This window comes from Orbicella faveolata, unplaced genomic scaffold (assembly GCF_042242905.1).
Source record: "Orbicella faveolata isolate gen_17 unplaced genomic scaffold, um_ofav_v1 contig_4, whole genome shotgun sequence".
Classification (NCBI taxonomy): Eukaryota; Metazoa; Cnidaria; class Anthozoa; order Scleractinia; family Merulinidae; genus Orbicella; species Orbicella faveolata.
Genome location: NW_028301569.1, coordinates 8,120,502 through 8,143,742, shown reverse-complemented (window position 1 = coordinate 8,143,742; position 23,241 = coordinate 8,120,502). Strand labels below are relative to the sequence as shown.

Sequence of the window (23,241 nt, the reverse complement as noted above, 5' to 3'; positions counted from 1 at the left end):
CTTTTACGGCCTTAATACCAGCAGAAGCGACTTCCTGTTTTTGTTCTACAGGAATTTAGATAATTTCTGGCCCATCTGAACAAAGTCTCTCACGCAAATGCTCTGGGTTCTTCAAGCAATCTTCCTCCCCCACGAACGTCTGCTGAAAACCAGGAGCACATTCCTTTCGGTTTGCGTGCGTCGCGTCCCGATCAAGGCTGCAGACTTTGGGCCTAAAGATCAGCTGGAGATCACGTGAAAATTACTTTACAGCCATCATTGGGGCCATGCTCACAAAACGGCTGGAAATCGAGCCTACGTTGGCGCCGGCTCATTATATAGTGAAAAGATAATAATAAATAATAAGGAGTCTGGTAAAGAGGTGCCAAGAAAGTCGTCTCGCGGCTTCGCCGCTCGATTTCGCGCTCGCAGCAACGCCGCGCGCGCTTGTGCTCCAACGTGAGCCTGCTCGCAGGCTAACCGAAGACGGAAAACAGTCATAAGTTGACTTGAAAAGCTCCATCACTCTCAGTTTTCATCAAAATATAATGCATGTTTGACAGACGGCAAACGAATACTTCTCATCACGGCCCGTCAAAAATACAGTGGAACCCCGTTAATACGGACACCAAGGGGACATGCCAAAATGTCCTTATTAACGGGGTGTCCGTATTAACCGGGGTCCTCGGAAAAAAGTCACGGACACGTGTTTTATCGATACAAACACTAAGGCCGACACTTGTACGGCAACAAAACGTTTTAATTGTACTGTAAATTACAAATCATTAACTGTATCACTCTCGGACTAAAATAAATTTTGTGATGTACAGACTGTTCTTGAAATCAGTTGAAAAAACGCAGTCGCCGTGCTAAAGGAAAGTCGAGTTATCGGCCACATTCCATATCACCTCGCGAACACCAAAAACCGCACTGGTATAGTCACCCATTTTATTTCAAAGCCTACTAATCGAGGATCAGTTGAAGTATGTGGAAACGCAGTTAATCGGGGTGGAGGTCTTGGTATGGAAATAACGTGTGTTTATATTTTTGATGGTCCTAGGAAGCACGTGGATTTACTTGAACAACTAATAGACGTTGGCAACAACCCAGCAATACGAACGGAGGCCGATGCTGATAGTGGCAAGCATAAGACGTCAAAGAGGAAGTAGGCTACAAGCGAGGACTGTAGCAAAATATGCAAAACACCAAGAAAGTGAAACTTTTGTGTAAGCGTATCAGGCAGAAAGCTTTATATAAGGATTACAGACTGGGTAATGCACCGGAAGAAAGAACTGGTCAAATGCGTCATGCTATTTTGACACTGTTTCATTTGGTAATAAAACTGTATTAACCCGCCGAAATCTGTCATAATTTGACCACGGTACAAAATCTCTAATTAGCACATAATCAAGACAATGACAATAGACAATGCACAGACACAAACAGTGTCCGTAAAGCGGGGTTGACGATGTATAAGAGTTTGTCGCTGGGGACACAGAAAAGTGCCCGTTGTCCGTATTAACGTGTGTCCGTAATAAACGGGTTAATTTTAGAAAAAACATATGAGCTTTTCGTCGGGGAAAACGAAACTGTCCGTAATATCGGGGTGTCCGTATTAAGCGGGTGTCCGTAGAGCGGCGTTCCACTGTACTGGAAAACAATGAAGCCAAAATCGCTTTACTTCGAATTCACTAGCAACACGACCTAGACCTCTAAAGCAGCACAGAAAAAAGGTTACACAAACGAAGCCAGGGAAGGTGTTTTTAGAGTGTTTTTTTTTTCCGCAATGAAAAATTTGAAGCTACATGAAAAGTTGAAATTCGAACCGAGTAAGGTATTTTTGTGTCACTTTGACACAACAGTACCCTGGTCGCCAGAGGTTTTACTTGCGCGGTTCCCAATGTCCTTCATGTAAAAAAAAAAAACGCTCCGGTACCCAGGGTTGACAATATACTCTAACTATCAAATGTCTACAAATTTGAACGCGAACTAAATTCTGTTATCTTTTTGTTGAAGAAAATACAACTGTAAAACTGAATGTTAGCATTTCCGTTTGGATTTATTTCTAGGTGGATAGCCATCCAAAGTTGATGGCATTAGTACATCGACCAAAGCATCCCGCGTGAAAGCCTGTAGGCTTCTCGTTGAGTTCTTAGATGGGCTCGATTTCCGCCTCATTCTCGAGTGCGGTCTACGTTCCTCCCCGAAAACGGAGGATGGAGCGTGGGCCCCTTCCCCAAAACCGACGGCTAGTGATCGAGCCTTCTTGTTGGAGAGGAGTGTAGATAAGTTCTCGTTGCCGTTTTGGTAACAAACCTCCAGTGGAATCTTTATTGTAAAACACTAACTGTAGCATTACATCAAGAAGCGGCTACTGACTCGCTACTATACCAACCCACTTTCGAAAATTGCTGCCAATCAGAATACAGGACTGCCGTTGCATATTCTACCGTATTACATCCAACCTTCCATCATGCGCAGCGCGTATGTCGCATTGATTATTTTTTCCACTATATTTTCCAACAAATCATTACAAACTAAGCAATCAGCAACAAATCATTCATGGTCTGTGCGCGTTTCCCCCCCGTTTAATACCGGCTTCATGTCCTCCAGCGTTTGGCACCGGCCATTACATGTTTTTCCGCGCTTGGACCCCCGCGCTTGGCATTGGTTGCATGGTTTCTCGCGTTTTGCATGGGTTTTATTCATTTGCCTCGACTCTGATTGGTTAGCAGTGTATTTACATTTACTGTGATTGGTTGGGCAGTTTTTAGTTAAGGTACGGTTTTAGCCGTGACAAAACTCTCTCTGGCTTTGAAATACTTTGTCTTATTCTAGTCGGACATATGAGAGGCCAAAGCAAAGGCGAAGGCCCAAATGTCTCTGAGAGGTTTCTACAGAGCTTCACTGTTACTCCAGCTGTTGGGTAATCCTGGTTTGACTGTCACCTCCCATCGTGTGAACACCTTGCTGAAGGCGGAAGCGTGCTTAGTAGGTCGAGAATACTCTGTTACCTCGTTCACACTGTTACAAAGAGATTTCCTAAACTCGCTTCCCGTCGCCATAACCTCATCAATCTTGTACATCCGGGACTTTTTGTGACGAATCATGGCGACGTCCTTCCACACCTCGGGCTTAACCACGAAAGGACATCAGGAAGGTTTCGGGTGACTTTGAGGCTGCAGCGTATCACGGTATTGCTCGTAACTTGTTCCCCGTATGTCATCCGGGCGCAAGGCATGGCGGGTCTGTAACACAGAGCGTACATCAGTCTCGATTCCGTCCAAATCAGTAACGTCATGATCCTCGAGATTTTCGCGTGTATTTTCGTTGTGATAACCAATACATGTAAGTAGAATCGCTATCTTGTAACTGACAGAATGAATAGAGATCGAGATCGATTGAATGTAGAATGTGTGGATCGTAAATAAACGGAAGAAAACAGAACGATACAGTCCGATTGATTGCTGAACCAGAGGAACGCAGAGATTCTCTTAACTTTGTGGAGAAGTTGCTTTTGTACTGAAATAGGGGGTTTTCCCGGTTTCAGTTTATTTACATCGATTAAGTCACTAGCCAAAAATAAGCTCACCGACGGGCCCTGATTGGCTGGCAAACGTCGTCACATAAGGTTAAGCGAGCCATGGATTGAACTCTTGACCGGAGCAGCTGCGTCGACTGAGGCAGTGTTTATCATAGTCACCCAAAAGAAACATTATGTAGGCAAACACAGCTAGCACGTTTTTCTGTGAGAAGGGAGAGAGGATTGTAGCTTGCTTTGTAGTTCAAATGATGTCTCTCAGTTGAAAAATAAAAAAGTAGTTTTATTGACGTCATAAAGGTTACTGATGCGTATGGTCAACTTGCTACTCTTAGTGTTAAATTTTAATACAATGAATGTTAACATTTCAATGAACGGCTTACGAAGCTGGAGCAAATAATACGCATATTAGACAATACCGGTTTTCTTAAAGTAACATAAAACTTTCTCGGGTAAACCTTGCAAATGTATGATGACCTGTTGAACACTTTTAATTTGGCACTGATATCAGACTTCAAGCTGTAACTCGCCTTCAGCATTGCAATCCTTTCTTCTGTTTCTCTGTCTAGCTAGCTCATGCTTACTTATCACTGACTGAAAGTTTCAGCACTTCATCGTTATTCATTAACATCTATATCTTTGCCTCCGTCGCCTTCATACGTTTTAAACTGAGCTAAACTGTATACTATTGAATGAAGTTTGTCAATCCCATATAGCAGGCACCAATTACGCCCGGCTCCAGGTAAAAAAAAAAATTCCTGCTTGGCTGAAAAATGTAGTCGCGTGAATATGAATAATCCACCCATTAATTGAATCCTTGACAGGAGCAGATGCGTTCGACTGACGCAATGTTTATTAGCCTGGAAATAATGTTTGCGTTGTAGTCACTACATTGTAGGCGCGCAATAAAAACACTCTGTAGCCAAACACAGGACGTTTGCCTGTTATAGAAGGGAGAGGGGAATGTAACGTGCATTGTAGATTAAAATGTCTCTCAGTTGAAAAATATAAAAGTAGTTTTATTGACATCATAAAGGTTTCTGATGCGTATGGTCAACTTGCTACTCTTAGTGTTTAATTTTAATATCTAGAACGGGTCACGAAGTTGGAGAAAATAATACGCATTAGACAATACTGGTTTTCTTAAAGCAACATAAAACTTTCTCAGTTAAATCTTGTAATTGTACGATGAACTGTGGAACACTTTTAAATTTGGACTAAAATCAGCCCAGCTTAGGGAGCAGCAGGAAATGTATGTATGTATGTATTCATCCCAAAAACTGAGCCAACAGTCCTGTTTTCATTTCTAATATTATTGAAAGTGTAGAGATAAACGAAACATATTTGAATGACACAGCCTTTATTTATCATCTTCTTACATTATGCATATAAGTTCTGCCTTTAAAATACCCGAATTTAATCTAATTACTTTAGGGTTCATTGTCAGTTTAGTGTCAGCCAACCATAATCTCGTTTCTAAATTCAGGCCGTCATTTTATCTAGAGAAACAGACATTATTGCCTTCACAGATACCTGAAAAATACGAAAATTTAAAGTTGTAATTAGCACGGGGCAGAAATTAAACTTGATGCAATGTTGGTTGCCCTTTAATTTGAGCGTATGAAATTCAGAGCAGTGTCACACTTTTGTGCAAAATTAGTCGCCCAGAACAAAGATATTTTTTTCCGAAAACAACTGCTGGAGACGTTTTCGATTCTATTATTACCCCTGCTTGTACATGTATAGCTAACCGAGCCTCTGTCTTCTGTAAACCGAGTCTAGAAAACTGATGTTTTCGTTCAAACTGTCGTTTCTCCCCACAAGGGTATTATGTTGTGTGGTGTGAGCCCGTATAACTTAATTGTGCATGTGTCCTGTTGAACGGCCATCATTGAAAGCGGCACAAAAAGATAGTGTTGGGAATTATAAACAGTTCATCAATGTTCCTGCATTGGTAATGGTCCTTAAAATCGTACTGCAACTAGAATGGAACTCGCATAATAATATTTGTGGTTATATTTTTAAAAAGAGTGAAAGAACAGGGACATTAGTAGAGGGAGAGGGCGGGCGAAAATGTGTTGAACATGAGCCGACTGACCGTAGTTCTTTCTCCCGCCCAAAGAAAGAAAAGAAAAAAAAAATCCCTGGTGATACAAAATTGATATTAGTTAGGTTTTCGGTAGTTTCTTACTAGGTGCAGCAACATCTGTCTTTAAGCCGGTTACAAGAAAAACCAGGACATTCCACCTTGCCTGATGGACAAGGTTTATTTTTGTTAATGCAATCCGCAATAGGCCCAAGACAAACCCCTGTAAAGAGGAAAACATTCGTTTAACACAAGAGTCACACCCCTGCAATCATTTAATTGTCATTGTCATGTCCAAACCACAGTTAGTGAAAACAAAATTCAAACAATAATATGGTAGTCATAAATACACGTGAAGAAACACTCACTGCGTTTGGCAAGAACATGTTTTTCACTCTTCTGTTGGGATTCTGGGTGCGCACCTTGCGTTGTAATGGTTGCCAGAATTATAATCAGCAGGGACAGTTGAAGATTGGAGTACATTGTCGTACGTACGTTTACTGTCTATACTGCAACAGAAAAACAATCTGAAGACATGATTGATCACCGCAGTTATATGCACAACTTTATAAGCAGTTGTGGAATTAAAGTCTGAAAAAGAATTCAGGCTCGAACAGTATCGACTGACGGGTTTGAACGGTACAGTGCTATGCACCTGTATCGCAGAAGTCACGGGTGTGAATCCCGTTCAAGCCTGATTTTTTTCCGGGCTTTAATTTCACAACAAGTACCTAAGTTGTGTGTATAACTGCGATGATCAATCATGTCTTCATATCTTTCTCCGCAGTTCAAATGAATGATTTTCATCTCTGCCTAGTTACTAAATAATAATAATAATAATAATAATAATAATAATAATAATATAATAGTAACTAACAATGATAATGACAATGACAATGACAATGACAATAATAATAATAATAATAATAATAATAATAATAATAATAATAATAATAATAATAATAATAACTTTATTTAAGTTAATAGCGTAGTTTGTTTTGTAAACTCCCATCCACTGGATGGCGATTGATTCAGTGGATATCATTTGCTATCCGGCTTTGAAAAACCGGAGGAAGACTTGTTAGCCTTAATCTTTCTACCCCAGTCTCATGGTAACACCCTTTCTCCAGCTGAGTAAATATCATTAGACAATGTCACATTAGGGTTAATCAGTGATCAGCAACTGTATACCTTTGTCAGACTGTTGACGTTTGCCAATCAGAATCTTTAATAAGTCTCTTAACAAGAGCTTAAAACAGTCAGTAAAAACAAAGGAAAATACGAAGAGTTTTTTAAGTTTGAAGGACAAGTCAAACGGGGTTTTGCCTAGTTACTAACGAGAGTGTTGCTCCAAGGAGGGCTTCCACTGTATTAAAACTTTATAGTACAACTAGCAATTCATAAGATATCATTAGCCTTTTAAGCTTTGATCTGAAAATGTGTTTTCGTTAGTGTTATATCGCCAACAGTATCGCAAAGACTAATGAATCGAGTAAGGTAGGTCTAAAATTCATTTTCTAATGTAGGACCTTTCCATAGTATCACTCATTAAGTGAAAATGTCTCCTGAAAGGTTGTGGTATTAAATTGTTCCAGGCGTTCTTCAAGCTTAGACAAGTTGAGTGAATTTTTAGCCTCAATGGGGAAAAAACTCTCTGTAGTGATACATTTGAGATAAAACTTTTGCCTTGGTTTGTTGAATCAATGTTTGATATTATTTCCTACCTTTTCGTTGGAACTTGTGGTAGGTCACAGTACGATGACAAATTACCACTTTCTTCAAGTACTGAGTGAAAACCGCGACAGCTGCTCTGTGATTTCAACCCCTTCGGGCCCCCGTAATTTATTCCATTATCTGAATTAGCCTTTGGTCTGTGATATGGATAACAAAGGCATTCCTCTATGTTAGCATCGTCACGTTGACTACAAAAACATAATCGTCTGGGGTCCGTCTACTTTTAAACATCCCTCAGACATGGTGCATATTTTCTTACCAAACGGGTGAGGTTCCTTTATTCCTATTTCAATGTTATTTTGTATTTTTGTGACAGAGAAGCTTTCTATGCTCTTTCACTTCGCTCAGCCGAATAGAAAAAAACGCTTATAAATGTATAGAAAAATTCTCTCCTTCGGAGAACTCGACTGTATTGAAACTAAGGTGACTAATTGGCTTTTGATGATGTGTCAGTGTTCAGAAACTAATGCATATTTATGTATGACCGCTGTGATTCACCGCCACTTTAAAGTTCTTTGTCAGGGTAATAAGTGAAAGGCACTTCTTACTTTTCATCTGGTCAGCAACTTTATTATAACAACTGAAAGAAGCTTTCTAACATTTACATGTACATTACTCAAGGTGTAAGCTGTTTAACAATTAGATTATGAGATTTCTATCGCGTGATAGTTGACGAGGACGAAGGCCGAGTCAACTATCACGCGACAGAAAGACGCGATTAAATTGACGATTAAGAAAGACGATTAAATTGATAACAAGACGATTAAATTGAGGCATGCATGTCTTCACCTGTCCAATAGAATTTCTAAGTTGAGTTACTGGAGAGACGGGAGGAAGAACTCTCGTTGCTATTTAGGTAACAAACCTGAATTGTATTTCGTTATTGAAGAAACACACTATAAAGTTAATAGGCGGCTCTTAAAAATTGTTGTATATTGATCTACATTAGCTTTGGTTTAGTCTTCATTAAAGTAGCCCCACAACTGTTTAAAACACTCTGGTAACGTACTCTAATTATGCAATCAGGAAATGTTTCTTGAATTTAGGCTTGGCGATGGACGTGTTTTCCCGCGCTTTAATAACATTGTTTGCATATTTTCCCGCGTTCGGCATGGGTTTTATTTATTTAACTCGAATTCTGATTGGCTAGCAGCGTATTTACATTTGGTACGATTGGTTGGGCAGTTTTTAGTTTTAAGCCGTGACAAAACTCTCTCTGGCTTTGGACATAATTTGTCTTATTCTAGTCGGACATATGAGAGGCCAAAGCAAAGGCGAAGGCCCAAATGTCTCTCAGTAGTTTCTCCACAGCTTCACTGTTGCTCCAACTGTTGGGTAATCCTGGTTTGACTGTCACCTCCCATCGTGTGAACACCTTGCTGAAGGCGGAAGCGTGCTTAGTAGGTCGAGAATACTCTGTTACCTCGTTCACACTGATACAAAGAGATTTCCTAAACTCGCTTCCCGTCGCCATAACCTCATCAATCTTGTACATCCGGGACTTTTTGTGACGAATCATGGCGACGTCCTTCCACACCTCGGGCTTAACCACGAAAGGACATCGGGAAGGCTTCGGGTGACTTTGAGACTGCAACGTATCACGGTATTGCTCGTAACTTGTTCCCCGTATGTCATCCGGGCGCAAGGCATGGCGGGTCTGTAACACAAAGCGTACATCAGTCTCGATTCCGTCCAAGTCAGTGACTTCATGATCTTCGGGATTTTCGCGCCACGCTCTTTTCACGTCGACCGCGCACCAGCGCAATTTGGGGTACGCGATCTCGTGAAACGAGAAATCTTTATTCGTGATCACGCAGAATTCGTGATCCGTGTGAATTTCGACCGAGTAAATTTCCGAACTTTGCACTTCTTTAAATCCCCTTTGGGCCAGAAAACTCGCGATCTTCTCCTGCGAAGAAACGACCGTAAAAAAAGAGCTTCGAGATGCCTTCTCCTTTGGAGTCTTCTTGCCGTCTTCTCCTAACTCGTTGCCCTTTCTCTTCTTGTAGTTGCGGCCTTTAGCAGGGTTGAAATTTTTCTTGCCGTACTTCCTGTTGCTCCTCGTTGGGGAAAGCACGCTTGGTCGAGGTTTGTAACCTCGCGATAAATTTGTTTGAAACACTCTCACAGTTGGAGATTCTGTGTCTTCGGTGAATGACTTTGGGATATTCAAGACGTAAATGCGTCCAAAGTGCACGGCAAATTCCATTTCGCCATGTATTGAAGGGACAAAATCTCTTTCTATCACCTGAGGAAAAAGAAATAGCAAAAACCAAAGTGAAAAAAACTTTGATAGCAACCTTGGTAGACAGACTTTATTTTTCTCCCCTGCTGGACAGAAGTTTAACAAATTGACGTCAGCTTTTCATGCGTCTGTCCTGTTATTGATCATGAATTTCGTCACAACATTGTCAAAGTAGCTGTGGATCCACGAAGCGATAGCCGAGTGGATCCGCAGACTAGTTTGACAATGTTATGACGAAAGTCATTCTCAATAACAGGTCAGACACATGAGAAACTGACTTCAATTAGTTTTTTACGATAACAAATTGTCAAATTGTCCGCTCTCGCACGTTGACGCATTGCATAAATTATAACTTCATGTGTCCGTCCGGTTATTGACAATGAAAATTAGCCAATGAGCACGCGAGAATTCCTGCAGTTATCGTAAAACTAAGATTCGACATAACTAACATAACATAACTCTACCAAGCTCTACCAAGATCTTTCTTTAATATATAGTTGTTACTCAGTTTTTAAGCTGCTGGCTTAGAGCCATTTTCACATGAGTGTCGGAAGTAATTCGCATTTACCTTGGTTTGCCATTAATACGCCACATGATTGGCTAATAAAACGTGGGCCATTTTCTCATCCAATCAGAAGTAAGATCAAAACCAATCGATACACGCTCGCACGCTTTTTCCCGCGCCTCGCGTCAGCTACATGTGTTTACTTCGAGTTTTGATTGGCTCTTTGTATTGTCTGCGTATTTTGTGATTGGCTAGAGTGATAACTTTGGTTTCGGTTTTACGACATGCAATTGATAACAACACCAAGCAACAATAAGCTGAGACAATTCGCGGGATACGAGGCAGTTAAATAAACAAAAGAAAAGTTAACTTCAACCTCTGCAGTTTTTGAAGAAATTAGTTTATTATGGTTCCGTATATACCTCTACTTGTGTGAGAAACTTCTCTTTGAAACCGAGGAACTCAAATCGAGTGAACGCCGCTCCAATCCTGCTAAGGCCGGACCTCGGGTTTGCCAGCATAGGCACGTACAAAGCCAGACTGTCATGGGTGGGGTGATGATTGCCGTAGTAGGGTACCAAGGTGATGCGATCGTCATCACTAAGACATCCTTCCATCAACATGTGCTTGGCTTCCTTCACGAAACACACCGACATAATGGCTGCCTTGTTTCGCAAGGCCTGCGTCGCCATGGCGTTCAGAGCCCTTTCCACTGACGCCACAGCAGACTCGGTACCAATAGCTTGAAGAACAAGGCCAAATCCTGACCCAGGGAGACTGGGACGTATGGTTACTCTTGCACCAGTCTTCTTTGACAACTCGAAGGCGTTATGCCTCTCCGAGCCCGCCATGGTGTAGGATAGCGCCTCTGATAAGAAAATTACGCGGTCGACCTCGGATGCGCTGACGGTCAGAAGCACTTCAACGTCCCCGTAAAGAGCTAACAGATGGAACGCACGCTGCATGTGTTCCTTCAGCAGGCGCAGATGCTCTGTGTCCAGCAGCTCTGCTAGTTTAGTCACGCCCAGTAATGATGCAAAGGGCTGTGGGATATCCATGTCGAGAGTTGAGTTGTAGGCTTGGAAAAACGTCAGCAGAATCTCACCAATTTGTTCATCGCCGATTGTAACTGACGTGACGTTGTTTTGGTTCTCCGAAGATTCCAGTGTGGGTAACGAAGCTAGAACTTGCTGCCATTCCTGAATGTGAACTGCGTCGGTCACTTGGCCAGTTGAAATCAGGAAACAACGTGTCCAGACATTTTCCATGTTGAAATTCTGTACCAGATTCTTTGAAACGCAGAAAATAAGCAACAGGAATACCAAAACGTTGGACTTGATGCCTGCATCAACACCATGCCCCGCGAGCCCCGTCACGTGACCCCAGTTAAGGAGGAGACGAAGAACTGGCAAGAGGCCTGGGTACGACTTGATGTAGCTTGATAGCACAATGGCTTTGAGGAGACCATCCCAGGAAGCCGAAAGATCGCCTGTTACGTTCGCTAAAGGACCAGCTCGTTTGGCAGGATTGTCACAAGAAATCACCTGAGATTCAATGCATATAAGTAAGATAAAGAGTTTTAATGCTTTAATTAGATACCCCTAAAAGCGGTAAAAACCATCATAGGAGGCTTAAAGTTAAACTAAAATCTATAGTTACAACAGTTACCAAGAAATAACGCGGAAACTGCGGTGATAAACATGACAATAAAACGCAGCTGGAAAACAAAAATTATATCGTTTTACTTTGCGTCTCATATTCTTCAACGTACATCTTTAGAACTGACCGTCGAGAATAGAAGTAACAACCAAACTTAAATTCAAGATAAGTAACTAATCAATATTTGAGGAAAAATAAAAATGACAGAAGCTGGAATATTTGCATTTTAGAAAGGCATGCAAACTAACTTTACTAGTTAGCGTTTTTTTTTTGATATGCAAAACTTTTCAACATATATGAAGATGTAATTTTTGTTTTCCAACAATGCGTTTTATTTCTTGTTAAGCTACAATGGCCAAAGTAAAAGAGTATTTACGAAACCAGTAACGTTTGAAAAGGTTCGCGAACTTTTAAATCAACTTGGGAAAACTAAACGAGTGTTTTGAACTGGTACCGAAGAGAATCAGTCACTATTAGCACAGACAGATTCTAGAGTCGTGGGTTAAGCAAATGAAAAGTAACAGAAGAAAAAAGCTCACCGGCACTTTAGCGGCTTCCACCAGTCGTGCATGTTTGAACAGCTTTTTCATTACTGGGTACAACGTTTTCAATAAAGCGATCTGCTCGTCTCGACCCAGTTCACTGTGCTGAGCGATCAGCCTGGGATCTAGCACGCAAAGGTCAAGGTCAGAATCTGGTCGGAAGAGAAGCGTTGCTGAAGAACCAAACATGGCCACACTGAAGCCTGGCATCGCACTGGATATGAAGTTCTTTTTCTGAAGCCTGTCTTGAAAACTTTGTAAAAGGGCGTGGCGTTCCTCTTCAAACACCTTGAAAACACTCTCGCTAATAGATGCCACGATGCTTTGCGACTCTTGCACTTCAAAGGTTTCTCTCATTCTGATTGACAGCATGACGTCATCAACGAGCCAAGGAAAGCTCAGGAACTGCTTTGAATGGGCTTCATCCGGGTCACTTTCTGCCGCATTCGTCGCTTGTTTGTGACTGTATGCAACAAAATACCACGCTGATGCTTTCCGTTGCATTTCTTCGGAAATGACCTCGACGGCTTCTCGGCTTTCTTCGTCCAAGTCAAACTCTTTGAAGAACCTGCTCCGAAAATTTCTGCGTATTGTGGTCATAATGCGGCTGACGATTTCAGCGATCTCGACTTTTTCCCTTCCGAGTCGAGAATGTAGTTTAAGAAAACAGCCCGATAGCAGCTCAGCTTCAGTCTCAATTCCGTACAGGTTCATCAGCGTGAGGAGCTGGCTGGAGTACTCGTCATAAAGCTCCTTCGCCTCCTCTTGGTACTTCTGGAAGTTGGGCACTAACAGGTAGGGTATGATATGCGGCTTCTTAAGAGGGACCTCACGGGCGATGCTGTCCTTAAATGCCCTGCACTCGCGATAGAGTTTTCCCAAAACCTTGTCCGAAGGGTAACTGGGTTTGTCGGATTTCATCATGAAATCGGGGAAAACTGACACTTTTGCTTCTTTAGGCAATTCTGTCCACTTTCCAGTCTTCGGAGCATCAACAGCTTGTGAATGGAGCTCCGCCAGTTCAAGACAAAGCGACGACTCCACCCCTCCCTCGTGAGAATCGGCCTGCGCCTTGTGCGCGTTGTCAATCACACCTAGCTGGTCAAACTTGATGTACTCGGCTACAAACGCGGTCATGTGACTGACTGTAATTGTTCCTAGAACTTCATTTTTTGGAAGTGCTTCATAGTTCATTGGTGGAAAGAGTTTTCTTCGCGGCAAAAGCTCTTTCTTCCAGCAAACAAAATACAAATCGCCATCCAGGTCTCCACCTTACAAAAAAAAAACACTAATAAATGATCAATTATAAATTGATAAATATGCATGCTAAATAATTTGCTTAGTTTCTGTACGGCTTTTTCCCAGGCCCTCGCAGTTTCTTCATTTCGGTGATGTAACGGAGACGAACGCTCGGACCACGTGAGCCGAAACAGATTGACCGCGGCGAAATATCGAGGCCTAGAAACTAGCTGACTAAATCATAATAAAACGAACAATAGACAGTGAGGAAACTGGCCCGAGTTGTTCGAAAGGTAGGTAACGCTATCCACTGGATAAATCCCTATCCAGCGGATAGCGTGGTTCGTTTTGTTAACACTTATCCACTGGATAATGATTTATCCGGTGGATAGCGTTATCCAGCCTTGGAGCAGCTGGGACCCTGGACTGTTGTGACTGTTGTTTTTAACCAGCAACAGGTTAGTTTCAAGAGTGATCATTACCTAGTTTCTCCTTAGGATATCAGAACGGTTTTTAGCACAGAGGTGATGAGAATAAAGAAATCATCAACTAGAGGACACAGCTTTGATGAGTAGTACCAAATTCTCAGAATCACCATCAAAAGAATGTTACGTAACCAGTAAGGAGAATTTATGTTTGGAACCGGGGATCACTTGAGTATCAGGATTTTTATTAATTATTTACTTGTTTATTTACTACTCTGGAGTAAATGTTAATAAATGATCATTTAATGACTGCAATACCTGCCATCTCACTAGGGTGGGGACGTGGCCCATGACTCGGAAACACAATACAGTCCACCAAATGAACGAGTTCAGGCGCGTGTACTGCGGTCAGCAGTCTCACATCTCCCGGATGTAGACACGGATTTCTCGTCACCACCACGGGTCCTGTGAGGAGATGTTTTGTAGTCTTACTGAATTCTCCTTCGCGATCAGGGTTGCTGGAAATAGCGGAATACTGCACGAACACCTGAAAAGTATTAAGAAAATTTCAAATTTGAGTATCACAAATATGTTTTGTTTCTGTGATGTCCGAAGATTGCTTTTAATAGACCAATTTGGATATATTAAAATTCAGCCTGAAACAATAGACCTCACCACGAGGCTCCGGGGAAAAAAACCCACAAACTCTGTGGTTATTCCCCAGAACCTCGCACTGAGGTCTATTGTTTTAGGCTGAATTTTAATGTATCGAAATTGGTCCATTCTAACCTCGCCTGGCTGTAAGGTTCCCGTTTCATCCATGACACCAATCATAAGGCGAGCCTCCGCTGGTGGCAGAAGAATGCGGGCTCGACTCAGTAGATTTTGCATGCGATCCTTGTAAAGTGCTACCAACATGGACTTGAAAAACGGTTCAGTGGTCAGCTGTATTCCTGCTTGAGACAGGCTCATGTAAGCGATGCCAGTCTTGGCCCCTGACGTCATCTGCTGAGCAGCCAGGCGTTCATCGACCAGCATTCCTAAGAAACAAAAGAAAGTAAAACGAATTAGTACCAACAGGGGTGGAGTAACTTTTTTCTTTACCAGACCCTCACGTCTTTGAGTCTTCGACAGCGTTGTCACTGCTATCACACGGTATTTTCGTTTTACACTCTTCCCAGATTTCCTTCCCTTTCTCTCACCTGCCAGTTTGTCCAACATGTTGCGTTGCAAATTCATGAAAACATCATCCGGGATACCAAGGTTGGACAATAGCATGACGAGCTGGTGATTTAAGAAAACGACCTGGGGACGAGAGGTCTGTAGCACCTCAAGACGTCGGTGACTGCTCTCAAATTTACGCATGCTCGGACGAAACACCGCTTTTTTGCCTGGGAGCCTGGGATCCACGGTCAGAACTCCTTTGCAGCCAGCAAACCGAACTTGGATTGCAGAAGGAACGAAATCTTTGGCTATCTTTTTGGCAACCTGGGTAAAGGAAAGGGCATTTCAATGATACACTTAATTTTTGGGAATTTTTTTAAACTCTATTATTTGGTGATTGATGTTTAGAACAGAAATAGAAACGAAACGAAACAAAACTAAAAGACCCAAACTGACGCCCGGTGGTCTTTAAAAAAAAAGAACGTGATGTTAGTGTTTTAATTTTGATTTTTCCGTTCAACTTAGTCAGGACTTCAAGCTCTCAACGGCATTAACCAATTTGAACCTTCGGTTACCTGGCTTAATATCTTCCAGTACGTTTTGATAAACATCTCTTTTTCTGCAAAGCTTGTAAGTTTGAATTCTCACCTGACGCACAAGGGATTCCGAAATTCTCCCCACGCCATCCGAGAAGCAGTAAGCCCCATTGAATGTTTTGACGTCATCATCCATATCCCAAGATGTTCCTTCATTGACGTCTATGCCAATAGCATCCAAGGATGTCGAGAAACACTGTCCCATACGGGCCATGAATGTGGCTACGCACCTAAAGAAAAATGATTACTCTTTTTAAGCTGGATCTAAACCAAGAGATTTCAAGCTTTTACCTGGTTGCCTGCAGAAGTTCTTAGGGGTAATCTAAATACCTTTTAACCGTTACTCGCACGACTGATACCTGGCGAACTCTGCGCAAGAAAGATCTTCTTCTAACCTGGGTGCAAATCACATCCTTTCATATGTCTTCTCGTCTTGACGATCGTAATAAGTTTCCCCACTCATCTCCCGTTCAGCAAAACTGGGAATCCATCAATCATGTTAATATTATTCAACACGCTGTGCGCGTTCAACTTTTTTAAACTTAAATTATACCTCATAAGATGTAGAGTGGACCTTAAAAGAATATGAATTCATTACAATCGTGACTCAAAATGTAGGCGGGATATTGGATTAAAAAACTTAATTTCACGATTTGGCTTTAATTTAACGTGAATTAACTGAAATTTGACCGCATTTGATTAGCGTTTGATGTACCGATGTCCTCTTGAGTTTTCTCTCACATGTAACTGCACTAACAGTGAAGCACATCTAATTTCCTGTTATAGCTATACTGATATAAGGCAACCTTTAAATTAGTATTAATACCTTATCTTGCTGAAATCTCCCATCCAGTCGCGTATCTCATCCGGGTGTGGACTGGGCCGAACAAACCAGCAGCCGTGGTTACGTAGCTGACTGTTGGAGGAACCAAGGTAAAGAAATCGATCGCCGCCCGCGATCACTCCGCTATCCAAAGTCCGTCTCACACGCTCCAACACATTGTCAATGGCACCGCCGGCTGCAGAAAGCTTCGAGAAGTCTTCGTCGCGCACATTCACGCAGAGAAATTGATCAGTGTTGTACTGTCTGAGCACGCGGTTCTTTGACATGACTTCCGGTGTGTAGAACAGCAAGCGAGTCGGTGTGATAACCATTCGTTTGATCATGGCGCATTGCGCAGGAAGAAGTTGCTTTGGGATTCCGCCCGATTTAAAATTCATTTCGTCAAGCAGAGTTTTAAGCTTGGCTTCTGGATCGCAGAACGAATTCTTCTGGAGCGCCGCAGCTAGTCTCTCCAGGGCAATCAACGCCACTTTTTCAGGTTTGCTTCCAAGCAAATTGGCGAACTTGGCTGTGATTCTTCCCTTGACGAAAGGAAAGAAGTTCAGGACACACTGGGTTGCATATTTGACGTGAAAAGGGAGTTCCTTGGGTATTTCTACCACTGGTAGTCTTCTAAAAGCCTTGTGCATGCGAAGGTAAAAGGACTTCTTGTCAAACTTGGCAATGCTTCTGAGCGCTTCTTCAATCTCTTCCCATGCGCTGGCTTTGAAAGTGAAATTGTACACCCAACACGAACCGAAAGCTTCTCCGCTATCTTCGATCTCAGTCACTCGCTCCCAGTTTACCACGTCATCAATACTTGCGACATCCGAACTCGTCAGAAGAGCTTCGCGATCGTCTTCGGCAGCACTTTCGGCGCTGTTACGGTTGGCTTCGGTAGTCGCTTGATCATCTTCGGAATCACTCGAGAAGTCGTCGTCGAAGTCACGAAAGTCATCAAAATCGAAGTCGTACTCGTTGTCCTCGAAGTACCAGTCTTCAAAGTCGTTTTCTTCATCATCTTGCTCTTTCCTGATGAAATTCTTGGCTTTGAAAATGCGCGGGGGATGCCTCAGTGAGATGAAGACCTCGTGAGTTGAAGATGGACTCCGCTTGTCGACCAATACGAATTCTTGGAGCTCGCTGTAGCGAACCTGGAGCTTGTATAGATCAGCTTTCCACTGACTGGATGGGTTCGGCACCGTGAAGCAAATCAGCATCGTTCGTAGATCATGCTCGAACGCGACGCGAATGTTCTCCAGCTTAGCTGAGCTAAGGGGCCAGTGCTTACAGAAATACGCTTGATTTAAAAAGTACCCCAGGAACATGGCGTCTGGCTTGATGACAAGCACGGGTTTAGAATACTTTTGATTCTGTGCGGGCTCATCGCGACGCAACCAGAGTTTCTCCGTTTGGGCTCGGAACGGGCTGGGACGAGAACACCAAGATTGAACAACATGAGTGAAGAATTTTTCTTTCTTACGAAATCTTTGATCTTCAAGTGGCTCGAGCAGTAGGCGAAGTACGCTAGAAGAGAGCATTGTCTCACGCGCGCTGTCCTTACTTGGTGAAGCACCAACCTCAGGGGCATCAACGTCCGCGTTTTCTGTCGTTAATGATTTTACTTCAAAATAGTTTTCGAAGTATTTGATCAGTTCGCCAATTTCCTCACTGTTGGTTCCTCCCAAGATGGCGTTCTGGATGGCAATCCGGACATTAGGAACTCTTTTTTTCCTTCTTTTTCTTGGTCCTTCAGCTGCGAGGCTCTCTCCTCTGTGATGGATAGTCATTGTCTCCACGCTGTACTCATTTTCCATATCGTCATCTTCAGCTTCCGGTTCCGGTTCCTCTTCCGCGCATGTCATTCTCAGGGGCTCCACTGGATCAAGTAACTTTTGGCTCAAGTCAAGTTTCTGCACCTGACATCCGAATGAAATCGCTTGAGAGCGATTCGTGTAATACTGTCGCAGTTTCATGGCTTGTTCCATGTTCTGTTCCTTTCTGATCGCATCAGATGCGTTCGTCTGCTCACTGGGGTCACTGCAGATCACCACGAAACGGCTATCGGGTCGGCGGGACGCGCGCCCGCGGCTCTGCACAAGCGCCCGCAACGTCATCGCGCTGTCAAACCGGATAACCAGGTTACAAACCGGTACGTCCAGTCCCTCCTCTAACACGTTCGTGCTAACAAGCAGTTTAACCTCGCCTGATCTAAACTTCTTAAGGATTTCCTCTTGCTCTCCTCTCCAGTCCATTCCATCGCTTCCCTGTCCGTGGCCGACGAGGAAGGCTGGGTTCAGCCCTTCGGCAATTCCAGTTTCTTGTCTCAGCCGTTCGCAGAGCTTGTAAGCAGTCTTCCTCATCTTGACAAAGATGATTCCTCTAGAGGTCTGGTCCATTTCAACCCGACGGATGAAATTCCGAAGCTCTTTGGTGAGGTGTTGATACCTGTCACTGGAGGAGAAAAATTTTGACACTCTCCTCAAGTTTGCGATTGAAGATTCCAAAGCTCTCAGCTGCTCCGAACGACCGATAAGCCTCTTTTTGAGTTGTTCCATGGGGGACGTAGCCTGTTGCAGTTGTCTGATGCACTCCTCAAGGCATTCAACTGCATACTCGTTGCCCAAAATGTTATTCACCTCAATCACGCTGAGCATATGCATGGCGTGCTCACCTAGTGCCAGGCCCTTCACTCGGTTCTTGTCACCATAGCAACGTTCAATCAACTTGCGCAAAGCACCGCGATAGTTTGGTTTGAGCACGTGCAGTTTATCAAGCGCACGTGGGCATTTGGCTTCCATTTCGATTAGTACTGTCAAGGAAGTGAGGTATGTCTCAACATATGATTGTAATAACTGTTGCTTTGTGTTCATGGAAACCACCTCGTATGCCGTTTCTGGTCGGTTCCAGTACACCTCCAAATCCGTTGATCGCACAGGCATGCGCGCAGATGCGGAAAGATTTGACAACAGCTCTTCCAGTTTAGTTGACGTGGCTTGCGGTGTGTCTGCGCCTGCGGGGGACGCGGTCAGCGCCAGCACCAAAGGCTTGAATCTATTGCTTGTACCTTTGTAGAAATCTCTCATGATTTGATTGTAGCAGTGATTTCCAAGGCAGTGGTGAGCTTCATCGAAAACGAAAACGGAGATGTTTGACATGCGCAGCACTGGACAATCACCACTCATCAAGTTAAGCAGAATCTGATGGGTCATAACAAGAAGGTCGATCTTGTTTTCAGTCAGTGCCTGGACGGTGGATATCCAACGAGATTTATCGCCCGGAAAACGCCCGATATCTCCCGCTAAGATCTCCACTCTTAGATCCGGGACCTGAGACTTGACGTAGTCGCTCTGTTGGTAGACGAGGGGAATGCGGTCCACCAGAAACACCATTAATTTGTTTGGATTCAGTTTCTTCATACAGCTCAGCACCATTGCCGCAATCAGAGTTTTTCCCGAGCCCGTGGGCAGGTAGACCAGCGTGTTTCCGTGTAAGGCTTGCAGAAAGAGCTCGTGCTGATATCCTCGAGGGACCTGTTTCGTCAAAGACTGGATTTCCTCCGTAGTGAGCTCGTTTATATCACAATATACGAGAGGTTCCGATGGGATGTCGTTCTGTTTAACAGGTTGTGAAAAAGATACATTGACAACTTCTAGGCCATACTGCAAGAGTTTGTCTTTAATCTGCTTTAGCCGTTTCCCTCTTATTTCTTCGTAACCGCGCTTAAAATGGACGTTTTCAATCTTGAAACAAATTAGCGTATTTTCTTCGACTATGCTGATGGTCCCGACGTAATCATTGCAATGTTTACAAAGAACTTTATAAGGGCAAAATGCGACCCTCTTGGGGTCCGGATTGGGAATTTTCCTGATTTTCTCGGCATAAGCTTGTTCTTCTTTCTCCTTTCTAATGGCCAGGTGTGTTTGTGACGGTGGAATAGTAGCCAGCATTAACAAGTCCGATGTGGCTAGCGCAGTACGGCAATGATTACAATAAAGAGTGAGGGAATTTCTGTGTGCCATAGTTCAGCTCATCGAAAAGGGTCCAAAATCACTGCAAGAGTTTGAAAAGTGTAACGAATAAAGTTGAATCTGATTCTAAAGGAAACAAATTCAAAATGTAGGGTGCGTTCCTCTAGGGTGATCTGGATCAGAATCAATGATCCAAGGTCACTCGGATCATGGTGTATTAAAAGGAACCGATGAATCCACTCTGGTCACGGATTCATCGGCTCCTCTGATGTACCATGATCCGAGCGATCTTGGATCACTGATCCCTGATCTAAATCAATCAAGAGAAATGCACCTATGGAAAATTTCAAGTAGATTTCGAAAGCTGAACTGAGTTAAAGGAATGTCAAACTAAGCGAGCAAGTGAGCAATGATCGATAGACCTTAAAAGCTCGCTTGGTAAAAGCTTTTTAGCCACACGAAGTAAAAAAAAATTGCCGAAACCATCAAACCTGTTCTGCTCCAGAGGAAAATGTAAAGTTAATGTACCTTCACGGTAATTTTGGCAACTGTTTGGGAGAATTGTTTTTTTTAGTGGGGGGGGGGGGGGTTTATCAGAGGCATTCGTTTTTAAGCCGTCCTTTCTTTGAGGTCGATACCCTCGTTGCAAATTGTCCCGGGAGGGGATTTCCCTCACTCCTGTCTAACATCAAGGTTTTCCAAGGTCTTTCAGGGAGGGGGCTTAGTACTCGGTGGTGTAGGCCGGTACAAAACTATATATCTTGCATTATAGAGTATTCCCCGGGCAGGGCCCCTGCTCCCGACCGCGGAGTTCATTATTTGAGTTATAATCTTCCGTTAAAAGTCTTAAAAGTTCTGTTCTTTTATCAGCGTTCCTATTTCTGTTCTGTTTTTAACTTCCTTGTACTGACCATCACATCTTGTCATGTTTCATAATTCCCATGGCAGAACTGACAAAAATTATCACCTCCTTAACTCAAAATAAACTTTGAAGCATTGCCGAAAAGGTGATGGTTGCCTGTTTCCTTTCTGCTGTAAACAAACCATACTGTCAAGATTTCTTTGTCCCCTGTCACCAAGAAACTGTCGGAGGAATTTGCCCAAAATGCCTGAACAAAATCAATTGCTTCCATGCCTTCCCCCAACCCCCCCCCCCCCCCCGACCCATCGCCCCGCTACTCCCGCTTAGTTGCGCGCTGCTCACGACTTTAATTGGTGGATTGCGATAGAATTACAGGACATACAAGTACTTATCAAGGGGCCGGTGAATAAGGATATGCAAATCCGCCGATCCGTGCCTTTTTTCGCCAAAATCCGTCGATCCACCAATATTCTTGTTCAAATCCGAAACCACAACCACATCCGGAAACAGCAGTGTAAAAGTGTAATGCCATTGTTGATTTCGCTCAAATAGTAAAGAAGGCAACATGCTTGATGACTATAACACAGTACAATTCCAATAACATTCTCACACCTGAGTTTAAATGAGCGTCGTTCGCAAAAAGAAATAATTTGGCTGAACTCATTAACATACCGACCAAGGCTGAAGAAAGATCTATGATCCAAATTTCGTGTAGGACCCAAGATCCGAACATCAAGACAGGCATAATCCGGAACCGCGCCAAAATTCACAGCTGATCGACGATCCACTGTGTTTTCAAAATCCGCGAATCCGCTCGATTTCCTGCAAAAATTCACAATCCTTGCGCTTTTTAAGGCCATATCCGTCGATCCGAAAACCTATTCACCCCCTCCTACCAAGGCCGTCGCTACTGATAATTTTGAAATTATATATTCATTTCAGGTTCTTGGATGCGATAAAACATGAGCAGATATGAAAGAACCGTCTTTCTTCTGATTTAAAGGCCTCGATCGATCGATAAGAATTGATGTGCCCTTCGAATTAAATTGAAGTTTCGATTCGATTTCCTAGATTTCGAATCTGTACAACTTTAGAGCTTGTCTCCAAAATCTTCAAAGCTTAGCTACGATCCAGACTATGTTTGTTTGGAATAATAAGAAAATCTCTGATGCATGTTATCTTTCTGACGGAGTTTTATTCTGAAGTCTCAGTATTCTGAAGTTTCAATTCGATTTCCTGGATTTCGAATCTGTATAACTTTAGAGTGTGTCTCCAAAATCTTCAAAGCTAGCTAAAGCTTAATTAACTACGATCAAGACTATGTATGTTTGGAATAATATCATGAAAATCTCTGATGCATGCTATCTTGCAGTTCAATCTGACGGTACCCACGATCAGTGATATTTGCACTGCTAAGGTAAGTTTAGGGTTACTAAGCCTTTTTCTTAACGTCTGGCGATATTTCAGTACAGCGAGAAAACGAAATAAAGAAAAGAACTATTATCAAACAGGTACTTAGCAACCGTGGCGAGAAATAAGCAATTTCTTACCAGTTGTCGTCAGTTCCCTCTCAGGTTTTGAGATTCCGCGACGATGCTCGATCGGCGATAGCTTACGTCGTCGCAAATTCTTTCTAAGGCCAGTTTACGTAAAGTGCAGACGACCAGGTTCGATTTGATCGTTTCTATAAACTTTATCCGACTGAAAATCGAGGCAACATCTGTCTCAGTGAACCGACTGACAGTTCCGAGAAAACAGTATTGTTTACAATGAAATTCGCGGAAATTCAGTTAGCTTCCGGGAAAGCTGCAGTAGATCAAGGGACTTCCCGGGGGATCACCCGCACTACCTGAAATTAAGCACGTGTGAC

General features: G+C 43.0%; 1 protein-coding gene across 1 annotated transcript; it reads right to left on the bottom strand.

Annotated features, from left to right (window-relative positions):
- Nucleotides 1–4,863: 4,863 nt before the first annotated feature.
- Nucleotides 4,864–23,238, bottom strand: LOC110061705 (uncharacterized). The gene is made up of 11 exons (XM_089276235.1): nucleotides 22,922–23,238; nucleotides 16,542–20,591; nucleotides 15,768–15,945; nucleotides 15,158–15,443; nucleotides 14,745–14,995; nucleotides 14,274–14,502; nucleotides 12,289–13,562; nucleotides 10,513–11,634; nucleotides 7,331–9,588; nucleotides 5,712–5,829; nucleotides 4,864–5,053 (listed from the first exon to the last, which is right to left on the bottom strand). Exons 2-9 carry the CDS (start codon nucleotides 20,558–20,560, stop codon nucleotides 8,584–8,586), a joined length of 8,364 nt encoding a protein of 2,787 aa, XP_089132361.1. The 5' UTR covers nucleotides 20,561–20,591; nucleotides 22,922–23,238; the 3' UTR covers nucleotides 4,864–5,053; nucleotides 5,712–5,829; nucleotides 7,331–8,583.
- Between the last annotated feature and the right edge of the window lie 3 nt (nucleotides 23,239–23,241).